This window comes from Pectinophora gossypiella, chromosome 6 (assembly GCF_024362695.1).
Source record: "Pectinophora gossypiella chromosome 6, ilPecGoss1.1, whole genome shotgun sequence".
Lineage (NCBI taxonomy): Eukaryota > Metazoa > Arthropoda > Insecta > Lepidoptera > Gelechiidae > Pectinophora > Pectinophora gossypiella.
In genome coordinates, this window is record NC_065409.1 from 5,076,944 (window position 1) to 5,103,620 (window position 26,677).

Here is a 26,677-nt window from a genome sequence, read left to right on the forward strand (position 1 = left end):
GTTTTTGCTAAAACGTTTTTTAGTACTTATAACATATTGAAATCTTTGCACAAACAATCGGCAGTTCGGTAAGCAAGCATTAATTTTACTGTCAAGCATTTTTATCGCGTATAAAACCTTTAAGTCACTCAAACGCACACGCAAACACAATCAATGCTAGTTCACATTATACGTACGGAATGTTTTGACGAAATAAATTATAAGTACCTAGTTTAACTATTACGAGCAACAGACTGTGAGACTGACCCCCAATTAAATATGATAAATTTATAATGTTTTTGTAAAGTATAATTATTGAATTATATTTATTTGTGGCAAGTGAATTAATAAACTTTTTCGGGGGTAAGAGTATCCAATACTACATCCCATCTTTTTTCTGTCGTGACTTATTGTACATTTGCCGCAAATGGCATTAATACTTGGCCGGACAATTGGGGAGCGCTGAGGGCTCTCACCCCTACATCGCATAATCATCTATATTCTATTTTCTTGTGAGCAATTTCTTTTGTGTGCAATAAAGAGTTACTGTTATTTTTTTGATGTGACTTATTGTAGATTTGCCACAGATGGCATTAACTACTTGGCCGGACAAATGGGGAGCGCTGAAGGCTCTCACCCGGTACAATGTTAAGACAACAGGCCTGAGGGTGCCCATCAGTTGGGCGCGAACCTCGGCTCAGGGCGGCGTCTGAGAGGAAAAATATTTGAAAGAATTAATCGACCCTAGGGGGTCAATAGCGATTAAGCGCTGATTGAGGGAAAACGTCGACCACGCCGGCGGGGTCGGTATCGGGATCCTGAAGTGTTTGGTGTTGCGAGCTGATTGGCTATCTTTATGGCTAGAGTAATCGGGTTGTCGGGGTCGTATATTACGTTCTTCGGACGCCGATACTTTTCAGTACCGTCCCTAAGCGGGATGTATTCGGAAGCCGCAACTACCAGGGGAAAGAGTTACTGTATTATATTGTAATCTCATCAATATAGTAATCACATTTGTTCGAAACGCAAACAGTTTTTCATACGTGAGGGACCTCCCTCACTCAATTATTTCGCCTTTGTGCATTTGTTTTAAAAAATAAAAAATGTGGTCAGGGACATAACGAATCTATGCAATCAGTGTTCCGTACCGTGATACAATTTTTAGATCAGATTTATCGATTTCATGATTATAAATATATTTTTATGGAGGCAGCGATTTATTAATAGTTTTGGTTAAGTAAATGTTAATAACTAATAATGTATGGTGTAATATTTTGGTCATCCTTATATAATTATTATTTTTGGTGAAATGTAAAAAGTATTCGTTTTTTATAATCTATCGCGTTTTTATGGCTTCAATATTTGCCCTAAGAACACAGATGTTAAAATAAATTTGTAGGTAGATAAATTTGTATCAAACTATCTATTTTAATATGACTTGCCCAGTACTTAGTCCGCGCGGAGTTTCGTTTTCGCAGCAATTTATTCTGTCTCTTCGGGAAAATGTAATAATCGTTGCCAGTTTAAAAGCTCTTATGTGTCGCCCTCACCAAATTTCTTTTTGTCAGGATCGAATAGTATTTTGCTCCTAAAACATTCAGTACAAACTTTTATGTACGTAAATATAAATTTATTTTGTCTTTTTAACACAGTAATATAAAAAAAAATCAGGCGGAAGTTTTTTTTTAATTTATGTAAAATTGACCCGTTTGCACATAATATATTTTAAATTGGCAACGACGATATGCAGATTAAATATATAGTAAGCATATATATTTACCCAAAAGGGCTGCCAAAGTATGATAAGGATTGCTGCATTAAGCAGCTCTTCTGCTGGAATATACAGCTAATAAGCTGGGCATTTACGATAAATGGAATAAAAGTAAACTCGTAACAAATAAAAAGTCTGTAATTTTTTTACCCCTGACAATAATTACTTGCACAAAATGGAATGAAATCTTATTTATATTAATTATAAATACTGATTACAATAAATACATTTTGGAGCAGTAAATATATTTAGATGGATTAGTTGTTTCACTATAGGTACATAAAGGATGGGGCAAAGAAAGGAGAGCGAAGCACACCTTATGTACTTATTACATATTGAATTTCTACTATCAAATAACGATAAGATTCGAAAGTTGTCCAATAGTTATTGATTCGAATGATGGTGCCTAAAGTGATATTCATAGATTTCAAGAGTCGATAGTCCTCAAAGGGTATTTCAGGAACAGTCTTACCCGAAGCGGAACCAATCTTAACAAACATTTGTAAACGTGTTCGGACTTTTATAGGCTATTTGCTATTAACAAACGTATCATATAAGTTCAAATGCAGGGTTAACGAAATAGTTGTTTTGATTTAAACATTATAATAGATTTATTTGAGGAAGGAAAAACCAGCTCAATATAGGTTAGGTCACATACCTCCGAAAATGCATTTCTCGGGAATGTGAGGTGTGAGATATTGTAGAACGATATATTATTATACAAAACTAAAGTGTGAACTACATTCGTAAAGGAACTTGGATAAAGGCTGTTCATCCATTATAAAATACTTTTGTGTTTTTCCAAAATCTGTCATTTGTTTACTGTTCTACATGTTATTATAATTATTAAACTTTTTACATGTGATATTTTTATGCTAAATATATTTTTATTTTGTTAATTTATTTTGCTTTAGATTAAAAGTGAGTGGCGTTTTTATTTTATTTTTGTATTATATTGAAATATCTAGGTATTTGTAATAACTTGTCTATGAAATGAAACACTTCAAATGTAATGTAAATTTAATTTAGTATTTTATTCCGTGCTTTTTTTATATTTGTTACTGTGGTGTCCCTATATATTAACGATTCTATTTTTTCTTTCTTTCTAAAAAAAAAACATTACTTGTTTCTAGATTTGAGAACCATTTTTATTGCGCAGTTTTATCCAGGTTTAACAGAATAATGTTTATCTACTCGTACATGCATGTCATGTACATTTTGGGGCTATTTTTTGTGCGGAAGAAAATAAATTATTTTATTTTGGTCACAAATAGGACATTTTTATATGATAAAAATAAGCATTATTAAATATTTAATTTTGAAAAAAATAATCAGTAAGTAATCTTCTTTAATAAAAACTGTGACATTTTAAAATGATCAAAGTGAACAATTCCATTCAAATAATTTATGTATTCATTATTTGTACGATCCGTTATACATGCTTATATGTATACTCGTATTCGTTTCTGAATTCGACAACCGTTCCTCCCGACGTTTCCTCGTGTAGGGCAATTAGATAAACCCTGCGGGTTGCTTAACCGCTTTAACCGGGTTCAACAGACCTCTATCACCGGGTGGTGAGTGTGGGTATCTGCGTTAATTGTAGACCTCGAGATTAGCCCGCGATATACCCGGGTAGCTAAGACGTGACTGGCTTATTATTGTCTCTGTTTGTTTCTATGCATTCGATTTATAAAGGGTTAACTAAGAATAGAGAGGAGAAAGATATAGTCGAGAGGGGAATAATAAGAGTTGTTTCTTTTATGTCTTGAGAGGGTACATCATTCGATGAATATAAAATTGAGAAGACTTTTTTTTAATTTCTAGCGTTGTCCCGTTTTCACGACGCCCGCTCACCTAACTCCAAGATTTGACAGGTCCGGTTTTTTACAGAAGCGACTGCCGTGCGCGTCTGACCTAACCCGAGCAATAGCAATATATTTTTATAAGAAAGATAAATATTACAGGAGTATAGTATACAGTTTTTAGAATATTATTAAATATTTCACCAAAGCCCCTACCGCAGCAGACACCGTAATTAACAGCCGCCCGACATTTTACTCTTTAAATTACCCCAGCGTATTTAACGAGAAATGCACATTGGGAATTTCCGTGTAATACCTCAAGCGTCTTGGTAATTCCTTAGAAAATGGAAGGATCGGTGGACCCTTTCCCGGCCCGGAGCCATAACAAACACGCGTCGGCCTCCCGCGGGCCCCTAACACGTCGCGGCTCCCAAATTCAAATTGCACCTTAGAATTCTTAATTATTGAAATCATAAATCAAAACGCACCGTCTGGGCGGAGGGCCATAAAATAGCGCGGGGCGGAATCTCAAGTGTGGTAAGGATTAAGACATTATCACTTTTCTTTCGAGCAGTCGGGGGCGCAGCTCGACTGTAAATCAGAGGCTAAATCCTCTGGATTAGATTCATAGACTTGCTCGGCCTGCGGGTCGCGGAGCGGCGATAATGGCTTCGTGTGCTCGCGTGATTTTGCTTTTAAATCGACTACCCGGGAAAGATAAATACTCTTCCAATTTGGCTCCAGCGATTCAAGTTTCCCGTTTAAATGGCTTTAGCGGGAGTTAGTTGGAGTTTATAGCGACTGAGAGTGACTGATAACTGGACAACTGGAAGCTTGTAGATGTAAAGTTTCGGACGCGCTGGGCCGAGCCGGGAGATAGCAACTCTCTGGAAAGACGCGGAATGTGACACCGATAAGACGTTGTTTCTTGCAGGTAATCCCAAGTAAGGAATGTTTCACTGGTGGCAGTAGATAATGTTAAACTATAAGGCATAGTTATCGATCTCCGGTTGAGATACAACACATTCGATTTTGATTTATCTTTCTCGTTGTTTATTTAAGGTGTGCTCTTCTGTAAATAAATAAATTTGCTTATGAGTATCATTGTCGTATAACATCTCGGTGGCCTATAAACATCTTGATCTTTAATAAGAGTTCTGTAATGATTCTATGTTAAAAAATAAACGATTTTGTTGTTTATACAAACTTATTCATGTTCCTATTTATGACGCACAGCATAACATAATACAAAAAAATCGATTCTGCCAATATTTCAGGAATTAGCATAAATATTAATAATATAATATATATTTATTTCAGGTAAGCGGACCCTGGGTTCTGTCAGTGATGATGATACCTATTTTAATAGTACATTCTTTCGGATATTTTTCTATTTTATTTTTAAGGCTTTTCTATGCATTTGTAATTTAGTACCTACTCATTTTCATGTCGGCCCAACTAACCTCACCATTCATTTTCACATTCTCATGAGAAACAAAAACAAAAGTAGGGTGCGTGATATGAATGCAAAATCAATACAGCACTAGTCCAGCCGAGTTGGTAGAGCAAATGGGGTAATATGACGCTGCATTACTTGGGGTAGAGTTGTGTTCGTTACTGTATTAACAATTATCAACGAGTTCGTATGTTCTTTTAAAAACACTGGCATCCTCCAAACAAATAGACGTATACATTAAGCTATGTAGTATAAGCTCGTTCCCTCAAATTATGATGTTACTGGTACGGTCACGAGTACTAATATGTTTACACCTTGAAACCATGTCACATTAACTTTTTTGACAAATTAAATCGTAAGTCTTATTGAATGTCAAATACGATACTGCGACAGGGTTCTACAGTGGGTACATGTTATTGCTCATGACTGTACCGTGTCGTTACACGCCATCATCGCTTGTGACAAGATCCTCCGCGGACACTTTTTTACATAAATTGGTTGTCTTCTTGTTGTACGACGTCTATGTTTTAAAAATAATTTATAAGTAGATACTTCTAATAAAAAAAAATCGAAAGTTTTCCGAATTTTTTCTACAACAAAACACGTAATAAAATTTTAAATTTGAATTTGGAACATTAATATTAATGAATAAAAACCTTATAATACTCTAGTGGTTACCTATTTAATTTTGTAGGCATTTTTGTCTTTTATAAGCGGACCCCGTGAAAACGGTATAACGCTAGGAAGATGATGACGATTGTTCACGACTTTTCTATCGTTTGGGTTGTGAGATTGTTGATCAACCTCAGTAACTCGAGATGGCTCATATAACGACTACATACTTGCTAAAGCAAATAGTATATGATTAAAGTATCTTTGAAATACTTTTTTATTAAAAAAAAATTGCTGTAAACAATATAAGAAGTGCAAGTATAAGCAGAGGGTGAACCATATGATTGCAAAAATCAATACCGAAGTAGTTTAAACGTGTTAGAACGGAGGGTGCTATTGTGAGTACACTGTTGCATTTCACAATAGAGAAAAGTAATTATATGCGTAGCCGAAACACAAACTGCACAAAATGTTTGTTTACCTATTGTTTACCCACAAGTTTTTGTTGCCTACTTATCTATGTAACAAATAAAAGAGAAGGTGCAGGTCGTGTCGTATCGGGAGGTGAAGGTTTTGGCGGGAAGAAGAGAGGAATGGCGGTTACTCCACCGACAAGAGCGCAGCTCTTAAATAGAGAGAGATAGATAAGTCTCATCTATGTATAATGTAAGACGAACATGATAGATACCTAGCATCGACACATACCATGGTTTAACGATGCTAGTTAGCATAATCATTGTGTGTACTTAATTTTTGAAATAAATAAATAATAAAAAATAATAATAATATGACTACAACATACAACTAACTTTAGGTAGGTATAAAATACACATATATAAGATAACGCCTATTAGGGGTAGGCAGAGACCACGGAATCCCACTTATAAAGAACCTGACTTGTTCCTGTTTAGAGTACTCTTGACCTGACCTTTTTTTTTTAATTAAGTTTATTTTTTTTCTTTAAAACATCCCGGTTTCGGCATGAAATAAAACATAATATGATGTTTTATTACAATGACTTAAACAGCCTATACGCACTATATACGCATGTCCCACTGATGGGCACAGGCCTCCCCTCACTCAACCGGAGGAGGTAAAAGATATATCGGTGCTTCCACTGCGGATTGGTGGAGGTGTTTTTACGGCTAATACCCAGGATCAACAGCCTAACGCACCCTCCAAAGCACGGAATCATCTCACTTTTTCGGACAATCAGGTGATTCAAGCCTGAAAAGTCCTTACCACACGAAGGACAGTCTCACAAAGTGATTTCGGGAATCGAATCCAGACGTCCAGACCGTGAGCCTAACGATCTAACCACTAGACCACTGAGGCTGTTTATTACAATGACAATTAATAAAACAACAGGCTAAAGAGTGCCTAGTTGGGAGCGAAACTCGGCTTTGAGGTTTATATTTGAAAAAATCAATCGAGTAGTGAACCGATAGCCATAAGCGCTGAATGAGGAAAAATGTCAACCAAGCCGGCGGGGTCGGTATCGGGGTTCTGAACTGTTTGTTGTCGAGTCTTTATTGATTTTGGCTCTGCCGTTATACTATTAGATTACGGGCGTGAATATACGTATCACAAAAGAACACATTTATCATATTTTAAATGAAGATTTTCTTCGAGTGAGTTAACCCGTCTCAGAGGGCGTTCTGATCAGATAGAGAAATATCACCTAAGAGAATAAGCTTCAGAAAGCGGTTTTGCTCGCGGATACTACTTACTGATGTAAGTACGTTGTCGTTACACGAGCCATGTCAGGGGCTTTTGGCGGCTCAATAGTAACCCTGACACCAGATAGAAGAAGAAGAGAAAATGAATAATAATAATTGTATTCAGCTATACGTGCTGAAATACATAGGTATCTCAATCTCATGCTCGTAATTGCTGTTGTAATAAGCAGAAAATGAATAAGACCAAACACAGTTGTTGCCAGCAATACATAATAGGTATGTGTGTATAATATTTACATAAATGGCGAGGAGTGAGTGTATGTACTATTCACCTCTGCCTACCCCTTCGGGGATACAGACATGATGCTGTATTAAGTTGCAGCCATTCCACAGTAACTTGTCCTAAAATTCGGCCGAACAAAGTTAAATAATAGCACATAAATAAATAAATATTCAAGTTTGTGCATCGACTTGATAACAGGTACATCATACGAGTATTTAATCTAAGATACCACTTAAATGTCTTTTACGAACGTCTACAGCCCTGTGCCGAGGCTTTTCTTGCAGCTTTTTTTCCCTCAGCTATACAGACTGTGAGAAGTTGCAGTAGTTTTAAGCGAATGGCACGTTCGTTATGTAAAAAAAATACAATTCATAGTGTAACTGTGTTACCTATTGAAAAAAGATTTTTGAATTTGAATTTGTTCTTTGACGATATTAATACATATATACGTATAGGTATTGGGAAATGGTAGGTACTGTAATGATGTGACCTCTTCAAGCACATCATTCTGGCCAGTAGCTGCCTTGTTTTAAAAGTAAATTAGTTTTTGAATGATAAGAGTGGAAGGCGTTTAGACAAGAGCGTTTATGGCGCGTGCTCCTAACACCGTGTTGGAAGATTTACACGAGTTATTGCTGAAATATTGTGTAAAAGGATTGAGGGAAAATATAGAATACATCAACTGTCTGAAGTGTTTCATTCATTCAACAACAAGAGTTCCCGTTACTATAAAGGCTTTATAGAAATAAGTATGCAATATAACTCAGTTAGGTCCAGCAATAACACGTACCTTAGGATATTAACATAAACTTTCAATGGAGATTGACGAATCACTATGAAAGCAAGGCGACCTTCAATGGACATCATCGAAAAGATGATGAAAAAGAAAGATACACAGACATCGTATCTGTATAGTTCAATGTTAGTTCAAAGAGGAGGTTTATGGCAATAAGCAGGTAACAAGTACTCATTTCATACAATGTGGTCGAAGCTTTCAACAATCATTGGATTACCATCATCGATAATTAAGAGCCACGCTCTTGTCGGTGTAGCATTCTCCATTCTTTTCTATCAAAGGCCAATTTTTGTTTTCTCTTTAATCTGTTCCATGAAAGTGGTCTTTCCTTGCTCTATTTTCTTGTAGTTTCCCTTGTATGTTTATAATAAATTCGTCGTATCTTATTAAGTGTCCAATCTTCTGTCCTCATGAACTCTCAATATTTGCCTCTTTTCCCTTACTTATACAAACACTTCTTCATTAGTAACCCTTTCTGTCGAACTTATTCTTTCCATCCCCCTCCAATACCACATGGGATAAAGTCACAAAAAATAATTTTATGTATTTTGGATCTTGTATATCAGGACCAAATTGATAAAGTCGTCTTATACCGAAAACCACATTCAAGTGTGATTTTGTTAATAAAACCTCGGATGACACAGTAAAAAATTGTGGTCTCAAATTTACACGGAATAAAATTAATTCGAAGATTTTTTGAAGATAATAACATTTCAATTTTTCAAAAAGGCGCTTAGGTTGTATTTATTACAAGGCGATGATAAGTAGAAAGAAAATAGTTTTAATTTTAAAGTGACCTCAAGTGAAGAGTATAAGAACGAAAAGTAATATTAGAAACCAGAAAAGAGTCACTAATAATCGTTCAATAATAAAAGACAAACGCCGGAGCTAATCGTTTAGTTCAGGTGGGTTAACTTGATTTCACGTGTAATGCTTCCGAGGGCGGCAGATCTGATACGAAGTGAAATCGTTTCCATTGAAATCTATATATTAAAAAGCCCAGGACCAGGCCTCCCAAAATAAAATAACGTTGACAAAATTTAAACTAGCAAATTGTATTGTTTAGAGTTTAAACGATGTTTAAATTTTAGATTATAAATACAAATAATTCCAGAGGCAAGACAATATTTTGTTTACCAGATTTATTCACATTTATAAATATCAAACTATATTTTCTACGGCACAAAGTATACTTAATGGGCAAATTATTGTGAAGGCAAATTGTACTAAGTATAAATAATAAAACACAAACGTCAGAGGAAAACCGTTTAGCTCAGGTGGGTTAACCCGATTTCACGTGTAACGCCTCCGAGGGCGGCCGATCTGATACGAAGCGAAATTGTTTCCATTGAAGCCGCTATCTGATGGCCCGAGCACCTTAATTGTGGTTTATTTTACCCAACGTGTGGGTTCTTTCACTGCGTTTTAAACAAGATTTATTTGAATTTAATAAGTGGTAAAAAGGTGCGGGAGAGACAAGTGTGTGGCGGTTTTATGGTGGTTTGTTTTTACTGTTATTTATATATCGAAGTTCATGTATAAAAAAATATTTTTCTTTGTTTATGCCATGTTTACGGTTTGTCAGTTTAGGAGTATCAGTCAGTATATGAAGTTATTGTTCAATGAACTGTGAATTGATCGTTTCTGTAAAACCTATTTCATTTGGCAAAAGCCAAAGTCGGTAAAATAAATGATTGTCAATAAGTAATTATTTTTGTTTATTTTATTTTCGTATTACCATTTGCATTTAGACATTTGCAATTAATAACTTATTTAGGTTTGCTAACAATATATATATTTTTACCGTCAGCTCCTAAATAGGTGTTTATAAGTTTATATTATATTAAATTGAAAAAGATTTTTTCGGAAAATTCATTGAAAAGCGTTGAAGTCTTTTGTACTGCAGAATATATTTTAGGTTAAATTACAAGAAATAATAATAAATATCAAAAGGAAAATTGTAATATACTTAAAACATAACACTTTGTTTCTTTTTATAGATTAATATGTTTTATAAACACAACATACATAAAAATTTCGACATTTTAAGTTATTTAAATAATGGAATTTGAATGTTTTTTTTTTTCATTATTTCTTAGTATTATTCTAAATCATTGTATGGTTAAAAATATTGTTGATGTTGGGATAAGGGCGGGAGAACGATGATGTTCACTAAAAGATAAGGGGTCAGGACTGTACATAATAATATGAAAATCTTCTTAATATTATTATTATTTTCATTAATATTTTTTGCATTTTATTTGTTATGTAATACTATTAAAACTATTAATTAAGTTTAATTTTTGTATCTTTTAATGTTCGTTTGAATAAAATTAATGTTAAAAACTGTTTAAATACCTACGTGTAATATCAGGATAGAAAGCATTTTTAACGCGAAATCATACTTAGCCATAGTACCGTACGTTTAATATTCGTAAAATTTACAGAATTAAAAAAGTTTACGTATTTGTTATTGAGCGGAAAATGGTGAAAACAATTTAAGAAAAGCTTTAGCTAATGCCGCCACAATTATTCTGCTTAGCAGACTAATAAACCTTATACTACAATTTAACCAATTTACATAAAGTACATACGGGCAATTATATTTGTGAGTTTAAATTATGCACCTGTATGGTGAAGGGTTGCTAACTTGGTTAACGGCGCGATTACGTATTCCGTCTTCTGCGTAATGTCGCGAGATTTGCCCGCTGCGGCCTAACAGCGCTCACTCGATTACTTCATACTCCCAGCAAACATCCTACCTAATAACCCCTACATCTTCACATACAAATTAATACAACTCGAAAGTCAACAAGAAATATTATGAAAGCATTTCGTGAAATGGTTTTACGAGCGTGGGATTTGTGCGTAAACGATTCTTTTTTTTTAACGTTCGTCTTGACACTTCTTGATTTTTTCACCGACGTTGAACTCACTGCTGAAATAAACTTGCGCATTTTCAAACATAGAAAAATCACGACGCAAATCCAACTACCGTACGTTTAATATTCGTAAAGTGAAACATCAAACAATCGACGGGAACAAATGTAAACTTTCGGTAATAAACTGAGACTTACCACACGGGTCGGACGAGAGCCGACATCGCTATAAAACGGAGGGGCGAGCCCTCATCGCGCACTAAAGTTTGTCTGTGTCGAACACGAGGTCACCCAATAAAAAAAAGTACAAAAAATTTGGGGATTTTTTTCACTGCACTAAAATATGGCACGGTTTAGTGCGGCGTAGCACGGCAGGCCGTAGAACTGGCGAGTGTACGTCGGAAAAGTTTGTGCGTGGGAAGGTTCCCGCGGCGCGGCGGTGCGCGGTGTCGACGGAGCGCGGAGCGCGGCGAGTGCGGGCGGACTGGAGCGCGGCGCGGCTGTGGCGCGGCGCGGGCGGGCCGGCGCGCGCACCGCCCGCCCATGCCGCCCCGCCCCACACACCCGCAACCTATTTATTTCTAGTTACGTAAAATTTACGCGCAATACCCGATACCGCATTTAGCTTATGTTACAATCTATTTTGCAGTATATAACGCCGAGCTACATATAGGTACGACGTGCCCACGATTACGTTCTCTTTGCACTCGACAAGTACATAGTGTAACGCTCCTTTCATGTTTCTGAAGAAAGCACTCTACCTACACACATAATGTACGAGACTACACACCTACGGGTATATATATAAAGGAAAATCACCACCCTCCGGGACGCGTGCGAATAAAAGCTTTTAAAGGTTTTCAGAACTGGGCACGTAAAAGAAAGACGACTCTACATTAAATGCCAATCAGTGTTTCCACGCGCGGCCACTTCTAGCCCCGGGCAGGTGAGATGAGAAAAAAGTCACTGTCCGCGTCGGGGGGACGTCGCCGTCACATTCGGTAGACGAGTTTTTTCGACCGCAGTCGATGCTATCAATGTCACTTAAACAAATTGAATAAAAGCGTCGGAGGGCGCGCGTCCGCACGACTCGCCGCTTCCTCGCCTTCATCCATGATTTACACCGGAACGCTTGTCCGGTTAGCGGCACTCAATTTTTCACTCTGTTTAACTATCTAGCATACGTAAACTCCCCGCTCGTAACCCCATTGAGTCGCAACGCGCCTACAGTTCACGGCTTGTACGTATCGCAGTCGAATTAAAGCAAAAGTTCGATAAAGTGTGTCGTCACAGTCAGCTGTTCGCGCCGCGAGCGCAACAGACAATGCGATTAAGATCTACGCAGGACAACTTTCGCCGGCGCGCCGAGCGGCAGTTAGTTGTTATGAAAGAGAGAAATTTGTAAATTGTTGGCGCCCGAGTTCACGAACTCCGTCGAACCGGAGTTTGTTTTAAGAGTCCAACCTTGAAACAAGAAGAAAAGTAGTCCTGTAAAACAAAGTTTTGCGGCCGCCGTCGCCGGCGCAAGCGGTTCAAGGATTGTGCCCGAACTGTCTGTCTGTACAACTTTACCGATTAAAAGCTCAAAAGCTTCCAAAGTCATTTTAAAAGTTTATCTGCACGCGGTCGCGGAGAGGCCGGCGCGGGCGGGGCGGGCGTAGGCGCTCGTTATCATCCGCTGCAATACTTTACTTGAACCTAGTTTAACTTATTTATAAACGTTAGCCGCCGCGGTCGTCGGCCGCTGCTTCCCGAATTAAACTGTCAAAGTTGCGTCGCGGCCGAGACGCCCCGCGTCGCGCGGCGGCTCGCGATCGAGGACATGTGTTCGGAACGGCGAATAGTTTCCAACGTACACACTAAGTTCCTAGACCCTTCGCTACTTTGTTTTACAGCTGTTCCACTTAGCGAACTATGCCTCGAGTTGGGCGCGAGTTCTTGCATGTGTATCGGCACACACCCGCATCCGAATAGTTTCATAAACATAACCCAACTTAGTTTTGGACGACTTTTCAAAGTCAATGCATACTAACTTTCGATGTCTGGAAGTGCGATATTACGATTGGATCACTTTGCTGGTGACTTTAATGCATTCGTTTGTTCGAAACTTTGTTTTATTGGATCAAACTTCGCAACAAGGTTAAGTAGACTCATTTACCTACTTTGTTACTGAATATTGTTACCGAAACTAACTTTTAGGCGTATTCATTCATTTTTGAAAGTAAGTTATTTGAGTTTGAAGGACCTGGAGAAGGCGTATGTATTTTATTATGTAACTTACGAGTAAAATCCATTATTTCAAAGTTAAGCTGCAAATTAAAAATATTTTTTTTTTTATAAACAAGGATAAATTTAAAGCAGTACCTTTTGCACGTCTAAATAAAAGATCATTTTTATTGCTTATTTATTTCGCCCGAGGGTCTAGGAGCGGCGAAGCACGATTCGTTCTCATAATCAGCGTAATTACCGAAATCTCTGTAGGAAAGTCACGATCAACAGTCAAGCGCGTAGATAAAGCTGCCACAACCCTCTACCGCTAGACGTTACCGCCAGATTATTAAGACCTCTCATGGGTATGACATTGTTTATATAGCGTTAAATAATCAGGGATCTGTTGTGTCTGGTCGCGAAGTACGTGTTATCTTCGTTCGCCAATAAGTCACGCAATAATTGCTTGAGTCGAGGATCACGCGCTCCCCTGCACATATTTATGCGCGCACATAAATACACATAAATAAATACGGCGACAATTGCAAGCGAGTTTATAGCTCTGAGTAATTGGTGTCTGCTGGTTACAATTTTATCGAGGCGACAATTTCCAAGGGAAATATTATGATAAGTTTGACGCTGGTTTCATTTTTGAGGATAAAATCGGTATTTTCGTATTTTAATAAGTTGAAGTATTATCGCGTATAAAGTAATAAAATATCGTATTGTTCTTGCTACGTTGCTACGCCGTAGCGTTCGTAGTTCGTAGGAAGGAATGACGGAATATTATCTCATTGTTTGTTTACATAATTAGAAAAACATTTTTTTAATCATTTGGTTTGATAGCTCTTGGTAACTAAAAAAAAAACAATATAGAATTAATGTGAAAAATAAGATACATAACACTGTACTTACGTTTTGGAAGTAGAAGGTCGGAATAATTTGTGCGTTATCTGACCGCCGTTGTCATCTTCCTGTAACAAAAAAAGAATATAAATTTAATTAAAGAAATATTTTTGATGCTAAATTTGAAACGTAAAAAGATGTATATATCTACAATGCATAGTTTAACGGGATCGTCAATAGCTTGCTATTTTAGTCGTCGGACACTCTCAATGTATTTTTAATTGACATGTTTTCTGTGTCCAACATATTATAATCTGTTACTTAAATTATTCAATATTCAACCGGAACATAAACAAACGTATCCAGGGATGCCTTTAAATCATTAATGCGTTACAACAGTTAAGGGTTGTTGAATCGTTTAATTATAGTTTAAAAACTTGTTTCAATACAACTTGTGTACAAAGGGATTAGGAAATAAAGGCGGTACGTAATGGGTTAAACACGATTTAAACAGCGGTTCATGTTGGTATCAGATCGGCGGGGAAATGACGACATGCCGTGTGACGAAATGTGATTTTAATTGATGTTACGACAGGACTAGAGGAGTCTCAGCTGGTACCGATAGCATGTACCTGGGTGGAACTGTAATTGAAACATTTTTCGAAGAGACTTTAGAAATATAATCGAAGTTGCACTGACATACTTTCAACAAATAGACTCACATTCGCTAAAGAGTTTTTTTAAAAAGCGTCCGAACGTTGTTGTAAATACGTAAACATTAAGTTATGTATACACAACCAATATAAAAAAAATGTATGTGTGTGTGTAGTTGTGTATGTTGTGTGTAGTTGTGTTATTAAGTTATGTATGTGTTGTGTGTGTGTGTGTGTGTTTTGTGTTGTGTGTTGTATGTGTTGCGTTATGTTGTGTGTGTGTTTGTATATAGTTCGTTTCCTTAAATTAAGATGTTATGATTTCAAGTAAAGAAACAAGCAAGCAAGCAAGAGGGAAACCACTGCCCTATTTTTCCCTAAAAAAGTAGCATGGAAAATGCTGCACCGACAAGAGCGTAGCTCTTAAATTAGTGACGATGACTTCAAGTAAATTGCAATATCGGTTGTTCATTGTCGTTAAACGCTGTCGCTTGCAGAAGATGTACTGCGAACAATTTTTTACAGAAATTGGTTGTCTAACGAGGTTAATGGAGAGACGTTGGAAATATCATTGCTGCTGTCACTTTTTCAGCCATTTTATAAACATAAGCTCATGTCTATATCACAATTGGCGTAGTTAAAGGTACATCTTCACAAAGATGAACTAAGTACCCACACCTCACCGAGCTTTATGTTATATTTTTGTCTTTAGGATTATTTACTTACATATTTTTTCTTTTTTTTAGGGATATTTTTATCTGAAATATGTGTATATGTTTGTGTGTGTATCTGAGTAGAATAAGGTCCTGTTTAAATCATTGTATGGTGTTTGCTAACACCGCATCATTATACAGACACGAACAAAAAATGCTAAAAAGATAGGAGTTTGACATTTTTTGGGATTTATCTTAATGATCTAATATAGTTCTTTTCTTTAGTAGGTAGATTTTAAATACATCACAGCGTTTATCGAATTGTAATCTTTTTGTTTTTCTGTCAACCATCCTCGTCTCAATTCACATATCGCCTCAGAACGGGGGGCGTTCGTAAATTCGATTTTAATATTGAGCACCTAATGCCCCGTTTGCACTTGCGTATAATTGATACAACCCAAGTAATGCCTCGTAATTCTACTAATTATTTTACAATTCGAATAGAATTTAAACAATAGGTTGGTTAACTGTGTAAGTTACGGAACCATTTTCAGGAAATGAGAACTGAAAACTTAAAGAATATAAAATTAAGATTTACAATGATATGCTTTTTGAACTAATAATTTAATCTATGTAGTTCTTAACGACGATGTAGTGAAAAAAATACAATGAAACGCAAAAAGAGGAAATAAAGCTGCTGGAAAAAAACCTAACCCTAATCACACGCCATTAGCATAATTACAGAAACCGACCTTGAATCCTTTCAGGCCCATCTTTATCTTAAGTGCTCGTATCCTAAGACGTATTTCCACGCCGTCGCTGTAAGTTAGCGGCAATTCATATCGAATACAGGTGAAGGTACTCCCCTCGGCAGAGATTATGGCGGCGGTATCAAATATGCATAAAAGCCGTAAAATGCCGCACTTAACCGCTCCCTACCGCTGTCACCTGCCGCCCGCGGCCGCGGCGCGGCGGCGCGAAGGTGCGGTGCGGTGATGCCTAAAGCTGGGATTCCACCAAGGCGGAGATATGTGCGGTGTGCTGTGTGCTGTGCGAGAAGAGATATTTTTCATCTCGGGTGAATCCACCTAAACTGTGCGGAAATGCACAGTGTGTAACAGAGATATGTGGTGGCTAGCCTTGCGAGTGTGCGTGGCGTAGAGTGCTCATACGCAACATCTCCTCTGCGCTCATCTCGTCTCCGGTTTCGTGGAGTCCCGGCCTAACTTTAAGCACAGCACAAAGAAACTTACTAAAAAGTATAATGTGGAGAAAATAAAAAAAAATATTGCACATATGAAATTAAATCTGGAAACTACGAATTCAATGAATGCCGGTACGTATACTGACATTTATTTATTACCTATCGAAATAAAAAAAATATTCTTAAAATACATACAAACATAAACTCACACCTATTTCCCACCGGGATAGGCAGATACTATGGAATTCCATATCTCCTCTCCGATCAAGCTTCGATCCTGACACACTTCTCTTGCTTCCTCCACATTCATCAATCGTTTCATACTCGCACGCCGGTTCAGAGTAGATCGTACTGAACCTTTATAAATATGTATTGAAGTTTATTTTACATAAAGCGTGATTCGATTGAGACAAGTGTATTTACTTCAAATTTTATTTAGGTACTCCATTCCCTTAAAAACTCTTTGAAAATATAATAATAATACATAATATTGTCGAGCTACTTCTCTTCGGCGCCTCGAGACAGATGCTCAGACACAGGAGTAATTAAAAATTGCCTCCGTCTTGCGTCTGATATAAATTTGCATAAGAGGCGTGAGCGAACAAATGTGAAGGCTTCATATTATGGATTGTAAGTATCGATTGACCTCTTGAGATTAAGACTGTTTCAAGGTTAAGATTAATTTGTGACCTTGTGAAAAACTAATTATGAACATACTGCGACCTAACGACAGGACAGTAGAGTATACAAATATAGTTTTTCACATATAAAGAATTCAATGTCTTAAGTTTTTGTAAGAGATATTTTCTTTATTTGTCCTTGAACCAAGTACGATAACTTTGGAAAGGTCCGGTGGAGCCGGTGGAGCTCAGACAGAACCTCGAAGACGTGGAGGACGAGGGAGTCTACCCGCAGTTGGATCAAGTAGGCTAATAAATAACGTAACATACCATAAGCTGACGACTATATCTCAATTGGGGTAGTCAGAGGTACATCCAACACAAGATGAACTAAAGTCAGGCCAACCAGACGAGATAAAAAACGTAAACAAGCGGACCTTTACTGAGTTGCATTAGTTGGTCAACGACTGCTGTCGTTGTATGTTTCGTGGTACAGGAAAGAAGTCAGTATCGCAGCTGTTTATTTGTGATTTTTGCTGTTATTGTGAGTAGTTGTTGATTTAAACACAGTATTGACAACATGATTGATAATACTATAGATAGTTTTATCATAAACAGCTGACTTGGACTCTTTCGACGAATCATCTTTGTCTAGTACAGACGACAGCGATTAAAATTCGAACTTTATGATAATTTATTCAAATAAAAATATTTTGAACCCCTAAAACTTTGTTTACATTCTTTATCTCGTCTGGTTGGCCTTACTTTAAGTACCCACACCTCACCGAGCTTTCAGTGATAGGTGAGCCAACTGTGTTAGTGAAAACTGCATTTGATATAAATTAATAACTCATTGGTGCAAGTCCGTTGCTGGGGTTCACCGGCGCTCCCCGATTGAGAAGCCGGTGTACCACAGGACCAAAGTGACCAAAACAAATAAGTATCTAAGTAAAACATAACATACATACGTACATAAACTCACGCCTATTTCCTACGGGGGCAAGCAGAGACTATGGAATTCCATTTCCTTCAATCCCGACATACTTCTCTTGCTTCCTCAACATTCATCAATCGTTTCATACATGCACGCTAATTCGGAGTAAAACATAAACACCTAAAGTATATTAAGCAAGTATAGCCCTTTATACGGGTAAGGTGGTAACTCGCATACGTGTGCCAGTTGACACTTACACTACAGAGTTCGAGTGTCTGCACAACAAGCGTCTAAATAAGTATTTAATTTTATTCTGCTTTTACCTTTTTAAAACCCGCAATTTCAATACATATACCTTCAATACAAAGGACAGACATCCTCCTAGTTGCAGTTAATGAACTCACACCACCTACACTTGAACAGTGAGCCCCGCTATGCCATTATAACAATCATCCGCGTTCATTACGGCGAGATACTAAATTTAAATTAACAGCCATAGTTAGCTCCACCACTATATCTGAGAAATGAACGTTCATTTGAGGAAATCGGGGTGTCGCGACTGACTTAATAACCGCGGGAATTAGACAGTAGCTTGAAAAAATACGGATTTACTGTTCGAAACTTAAATTTATTAATAGGCTAGTTTCCAACTAGTCAAATCAGTTACTTTTTACTAAACGTCAAAACACAGAATTACTATGGAATTTGTATGAAAAAGCACACTGTGACGTCATATAAAAACGTGATAAAATGTCGGACTTATTATTACGTTTTTGTTGATTAAAATTCATTAATAAGTTAAATAGAAAAAATAAAATGTTTAGTTTTAGATTAGTTTTAAATTTAGTATTAGATTAGTTAGTTTTTCGTTAGTTTTAGATTTGTCTTTATTTAGTAATCAGAATTTAATCATTAATCTTAAATCTAGTCCACGACCCAATTCATACCTTTATTCCGTAGGCTCTTCATAGGTTCGGCCAAATGGTAATTGCTGGCCGAGATATTCAAGACTATATAATACGATCGTTTTCTCCGTAAAACATCTAATTACGTGCATATGCATTTATTTTATTTTGTTTTTTAGTTTGCGAAAACTGTGTCAGGATCAAAGTAAATGGAATTCCATCGTCTCTACTTACCCTGGTGGGATATAGGCTTGAGTTTATGTATACAGCCTTGGTAGCCCAGTTGGAAGAATGCTTGACTCTCACTGTAAGGTCGCAGGTTCGAATCCAGCACGGGCCTAAACCTATTTACCTATTTTTCGAAATCGTTTTTTGAATTCGAAAAATTTGTTCAAATCATAAATGATTATCACGAGCTCAGCGGTGAAGGAAAACATAGCGAGGAAACCCACATTCCCGAAAAATGTATTTTCGGAGGTATGTGATCTAACCTGTACTGGGCTGGTTGGAAGGTCAGACAGGCAGTCGCTTCTTGAAAAAAACCTGACCTGTAAAAACTTCAGGTTAGGTAAGCGGAGCCTCAAAATGGGATAACGCTAGAAATGTGACGACAAAGGACTATGGTATCTTAGCGACTAGTTTACATTTACAATTGAATCCACCACCATTTACCGGGTGTCTGGTTGGTGTAGAAGGGAGCCAATTTAACCGGCGTCGTCTCTCTCCTCGGCGTCTTTATCGTATCTTTAATGAACACTCATAAGCGCATACGGCACTACTAAATGAATGCTTAGAATAGTGTAAGCCTTTTGGTAAACGTGTCTTTGTGGGAAAGCTGAAATTTGAATTTAGAATATGCAACATTGGAGGGAAGTGTAGAAAAGTTGTGTTTTCATTACTTTGAAATGTTTGCAAGTATTTTTTTTTAAAAGCTGTATAGTTATTGTTATATCATAAAAATGTAAAATAAATAGAACGGCAAAGGAATGGAATGGCATGCCGCAGTCTGTGTTGCCAGATTTTTTGACGTGACTTATTGTAGATTTACAGCAGATGGCATTAACTACTTGGCCGGACAAATGGAGAGCGCTGAAGGCTCTCACCCGGTACAACGTTTAAGACAACAGGCCAACAGGAGGTCCAGTTGGGCGCGAACCTCAGCTCAGGGCGTCGTCTGAGAGGAAAATATTTGAAAAAATTAATCGACCCTAGAGGGTCGATAGCGATAAGGGCTGATTGAGGGTAATCGTCGACTATGCCAGCGGGGTCGGTATCGGGGTCCTGAAGTGGGTGTTGCTAGAGAGAACAGGCATGGCATAGGCAAATACTATTAAATCTTCACTTACCATTTGGCGAGATTGGAGTCAAAAGTTTTTTTTTTGACGTGACTTATTACTATTATTTAAATTCACCTCAAATGCCATTAACTAGGATCAAATGCAAAAATATAGTACTTGTAAGTGAAAAGAAACGTTTTAACACGTTTTTACACTTCTACACGCTCGCAACAATTCTAGCACCAGTGGTTATCCCCACAATGTAAGGCCCTAGTGCTCCCGTCTCACACTATAACAGCAGAAACGAGCTGAGATGGCTTTGGGGATCCCCCGGCAACATGTGAACCTTGTTTCTTTAATTACTGCTCTACGTTGATATGCTGATGTGGGTTTTATACTGCATTTTGGGAGATTTGCTGACATGTCTTCCTTTAAAGTTTCGTGCAGTTTTTAGTTTAGAATGATCCTTGCCGATTCTCTATTGTGTATATGACATACGTTCTAAAGATTTTTATTTTTTTATTATTTACACACAACAAAACTTACGGCTTTCAGTTCTATCCACGCTAAAAAGTTAGATGAGTTTAACCTGTACCTATCAGTATATACATTTATGGATATAATTCCATGACTGTATTTATGTAAAGATGTAAATGTTAATATAACAGCCTCCAGTGGATTGAGCGTTGGTCTCACGGTCCGGAGGTCCCGGGTTCAAATCCCGGTGGGGACATATCACAAAAATCACTTTGTGATCCCTAGTTTGGTTAGGACGTTACAGGTTGATCACCTGATTGTCCGTCAAGTAAGATGATTCATGTTTCGGAAGGCACGTTAAGCCGTTGATTCCGGTTACTACTTACTGATGTAAGTTAGCAGTCGTTACATGAGCCATGTCAGGGGCCTTTGGCGGCTCAATAGTAACTCTGATACCAGGGTTGATGGGGATGGTAATCCACCTCACAACCCACACGATGGAAGGAGATAGATAAATATGAGTATTTAGGACTGGAATTCCACTTCCACGATCCGATTCTGATACACCACTTTCGCTTCTTCCGCACTAGTCAAAGTCTAAATAACAAATACTCCAAAATAATGACGTGAAGTTTTCATCCATTCAATGTATCTTGCTTTTTTATTACTTTGGTAATAGACAAGAGCAAGCACGTTACATGTTCATTTCTATCCGAAAAAACAACATCAATAACTAACAAAAATTCCGTTTTCCCACCCCGGTAGTAAAACAATGTAGGCTAGGGAATGCTAATACGGGTCGGGTAAAAATTGATACTCGATCGTCGCTCATATAAAACACTGCGCGCAGATCGCCCCATGAATAACAAAAAAATGCCAAACGTCGGCGAGGACGCGGCGCGTGCGCTGTTCATCTATGACGAACTTAGTTTTTTCCTAACAAAATTAAGACGTTATTAAAAGTTGGAAAGAATGATTTAAAACTGATTTACAGCTCGAATTCAGTATGAGTAATTAAGTGAAAGCTGTGAAACTAGTAAAAAAAGTGCGACGCGGGATTATGTAGGAAATGGCAAAGAAAATTCCTTGCCCCCGCTGACTTCTCCCGCTTTACCGGTTCTGTGTGCATAAAAGCAAAATAAAGATAAAATGTACTCTTATTTATGTAATGTATACCTTGTTTATTTGATTACATAAAACTTTCAGAAACAAACACACTCATTTGAAAATACATGTCGTAGCATATTTGCTACGCCGTAGCACGTCTCCGCGACACAAAAACTTCGTCTCAGCTACGCCGCACTTTGTTCCAAAGACTCCGTTATTCCTCTCACGTCCACTGTAAAACATAACCCCGATTTTCATACAGACTGCACTCATTCTGTTTCGCATTCCCCCTGAACATAAAAATGCTCTAACCGACTATGTTGACGTAACAACGTTTTATTACAGAAATTATTCTAATAACTTCACACTAGGGGGATTAAATTGTCATTGTGAAACAAAGTCGTATTAACGGACGTTTTGATGTCGAATAGATTTTGAACTACAAAGCATTGTAATTTTACTTAAAACGTAATATACATTCAATGTTTCTGCTAATATTAATGTTTTCCTTTAGTACGTGAAAGTTATAAAAATACAAACAGTACGAGTATAATTGTTACAGCGTTTAACAAAAATGTAGAGAGAATATAAACATAGTTTCCTATCCAGCAGTGGTTGCAAATGCTTAGGCTATTGATTCTGTGAAAATATGTAAAAGATTATAAATACATTTACACAATCGAAAAGTAAAATCTCTGATTAATCAAACATAAAATCGATCCACACATCAGTCAATGAACGCGAAAGGTAATACTAATAACGGAGTCAAACCCCTAATCACATGTATGTGGAGCAGCGCAGTTTATTAAGTCAAATTGTCGTCAAACGCGAACGTAAATATCAGTAGGAATTAAATCAGAGTAATCCCTTACAGGATCGGCGGTTAGCGTAATCGTGCATATGTGATAGGCGGTGTGATGAGTGCACGTGGAGGTACGAAGGTGAACTCTGACTTAATGGAGGGTAATTTTACAATGACTTCGGACGACGACGGACGAGTGGTTGAGCGTTGGGCTCACGATCCGGAGGTCCTGGGTTCGATTCCCGGTGGGGACATATCACAAAAATTACTTTGTGGTCCCTAGTTTGGTTAGGATATAACAGGCTGATCACCTGATTGTCCGAAAGTAAGATGATCCGAGTTGACAGGACCAACTCATTGGCAGGGACCTTCCAACCCACGAAGGGAAAACCAGCCCAATACAGGTTACGAGTCACATACCTCCAAAAATTCATTTTTCGGGGATGTGGGTTACGTCACGATGTTTTCCTTCACCACGGAGCACATGATAATAATTTATGATCCAAACATGAATTCGAAAACAAATTCGACAATTATTGGTTTAGGCCTGTGCTGGATTCGAACCGATGACCTCAAAGTGAAACGCAAGCGAGAACACTTGCTGGTAGAAACCAACTGGGCTACCACGGCTCCTCCTAGGTTTGTCTTAGATATTTTGAAATATTAGTAAATAATATTCGTTCTAAATAAAAACAAAATTACTACTCCCCAGTTTCGTAGATCCGTACAGTAGTTGTATGTATCGTGTAAACGTGGTGTATGTTTACTGCGGCATCCGCAGACAATTAGCTCTTCATGCGATTACGCGCCACACAGGTGTGACGTCATCACACCCGCGTTATTGTGCACAGCTTTGGATAGTTAGACGGTGATTAGCTCTTTATTATAGGCCTATTTTTTATTAAGTAATGTAGGATTGCACTAAACTTTTTAGTTTTGTCCGGCCAAATAGTTAATGCCATCTGCGGCAAATCTAAAACAAGTAACGTCAAAAAAAAAACTAAACTTTTCACTTATTACGTTTGACGTCAGATGCAGGTAGGCTTTTTTGCTCTATCTCGGTCTGTATTTCTGTCTTCTAGTTAGAATCCTGACAAACTTTATAGGTAGACATTAGGTAACTGTAACTTTTTATTGAAACTAACCGTTTTCAAACATAAAAACTAACGTCACATTTCCACGTTTCAGACTATAGCATTGTATCGTAACAAGATACAGTCAAACAGCAAGACAGCCACAAGACTGTAGAAACTTCCTTCCTTTATGCGGCCATTATGTTGGTACACATAGAACATCAGATGTGCATTCAACGAGTGCCGGGAGACAGGACGGCGGACTGACGCGAATCTCGGGCAGACTTGATACGTGCTAGAGGTATGTTGGTGAGTCTTTTATTATAGTAAATTAATTATGTTGGTATTAGCAAAAGTCTGGTAAGATGGTACACATGGAAACCGATGTATATTCAGTGGCTTCAACGAGTGGATGCGGCGAATTGGCGTGAATCTATGTGTGTTGGTGAGTGTTCTGTTCTGATTATAATTACTAGTACCATAAGAGATTTTATATTTGTTGTACTAAAAGCATTGTACTCTGAACATGTTAACAAAGTTATAAATAATACCAAATTGAAGTCTACTTCGTTAAAACGAATAAACCACAGTGAAAAAGTGACTCCAAAATTCTCGTTCGTAGTTTATAAGCGAAGATATCGTTACACAAATACGAGAGTTTCATCTCTAGACATTAGAAAGTCTACACTCACCTTAAACGTACCAAGAAGTCTGATTCAGGGTGCATCGGCCTCAGCTGCAAGGAGCATAAAGATATTGAGCGCGCATTGTCGCGGTCGCATTGTGCGCGCGAGTCGCGATAGCGCCGGCCGACGCTTTGTCTGCCTAATTGTTATACCCGAACAAAGAGCCCAGAAACAAACGCTTGTTACTCCACTCCCAGGCTAAACGCCGTGTAATAACATGTCTTCAAACAATTGTTCAATGTTTCCAATACGTTAGGAAATTGGTTATACGCGATTGCAATGTGAACGGAGCTTTTGTCTGCTATCGACTGCTCTTTGATTGCAGCGCAGTTGTGTTTACACGGAGCGGCGGAAATCTAATCGTCTATTTCTACGTCTCTCAATACCGAAAATATTGGCTTACTGTATTTTTAAATTCCATTATTGTTGTGCGCTATGATTGACGTTCAGCCAATAATAAGGGGCGAGGGTTGCCAAGCAAAAATGCGTAATTCCATCGCAATAATGAATCAGCTCGCAGCACCGATATAGCGCTAATGATCTTTCCAATTTTCAAACGTTCGACGTTTATTCGTTTTAAAATTTTCGAAGCGAAACGGTGAGCGATCGCCCCGCGCTCTATAGCATCAATCATTTTTTAGAGGGTTTCGCTTATCCAAGTTTTCTTCCTGCTCGGCTCCAGCCAACTTTTACATCGAATGATCTCGGCTAAACCAACAGCGTCGGGTGCCTCCGAACCGCGTTTTGTATTATTTTTTGTGAATAAATAATATTATTCCGCGAGGGAAAGGGGATTGGATTTCGTTAAATATGGTTTAGTAATTGAATTGAAATCTCTCAATGTCGACGTTCAATTAAGCTTTAGATTTGTTGCCCGACCGAGGTATTTCCTTTGTTTCTTATGAAATAATAAATTTAATTTGTGTGAGGCCTTTGTGATTGATTTGGTTTGAAACGTAAAATTTTAACTCAATTTTACAAAGAACTTTGGTGTTCGAAATAATGATTGTTTCGGTTTTGAATACAATAATAACCATGTATTGGATTTGGCTCATCTATCTTCGTATGCATGAGATACTTTACATTTAGAAAATTAGCTATTATGCTAATGTTGGAGCAGCAACTGAAAAGGCTTCCCAGTACGTCAGACTTCAATTTTCACTTCGCAAAAAAGCATAGAGCGTTAATTATAAATAGTACTATCCATTACACTCGCTGTCAGAAGTGATTAATGGTAATGTAGCCGGCCGCAAGATTTTTAACTAAGTTAAGATTAAAATAGCTTACGGTATTATAATTGTGGAGAGAGAGTCTGCGACCGGGGATCCGTCATCTCTCCCTAGAAAATTATAATGACACATCCGCCGGGAGGTTTTAAGCCAATTCAACTTTGAGGAGCCGATACCTACGGCGACGGATTCCCCTTAACAAAAATCGTTTAAAGGGAGCTTAAATTAGTACACACTGAGAGGATCATGGGGACAGGCTTTATTTGAAAAATTACGATTAGATTATAATTTGCTACGTTGTTGTATGTATACATTAATATAGGTAAATCATCTATACTTATAATAAATCTGTAGAGAGGTCAATTCTGTACATTAAATATTTTTTCAAAATAACTATCAGGGGGTGATAAGTGATCGATACTGATGCCAAAAATGCAATCAGTAAAATTTTTGTCTGTCTGTCTGTCTGTATGTTCCTTATAGAAACAAAAACTACTGGACGGATTTTAATGAAACTTGGTACAATTATTCTTCACACTCCTGGACAGGTTATAGTATACTTTTCATCACGCTACAATCAATAGGAGCAGAGTAGTGAAGGGAAATCCTTTTGTATGAAAAATCTAAACCACTCAAGTTAGACGTTTGAAATTTGGCATGCAGGTACCTTAGATACCGTAGAGGTGCACTAAGAAAGGAATTCCCGAAATTCCTACGAGAACGGGAATTAGCGGGAAAATCCT

At 37.6% G+C, this 26,677-nt stretch overlaps 2 protein-coding genes across 2 annotated transcripts in view; one reads left to right on the forward strand and one right to left on the reverse strand.

The window, feature by feature from the left end:
* Positions 1–11,615, reverse strand: part of LOC126367510 (myelin transcription factor 1-like protein) — a 31,063-nt gene extending 19,448 nt beyond the window's left edge. The window contains exon 1 of the mRNA XM_050011055.1: positions 11,459–11,615. Coding sequence (XP_049867012.1) covers positions 11,459–11,484 — 26 coding nt within the window. The 5' untranslated portion in view covers positions 11,485–11,615. The remainder of the gene's footprint in view (positions 1–11,458) is intronic.
* The window catches only part of LOC126367488 (uncharacterized), a 476,961-nt gene that overhangs the window by 31,470 nt on the left and 418,814 nt on the right, over positions 1–26,677 (forward strand). The gene's annotated exons all lie outside the window — the stretch shown is intronic.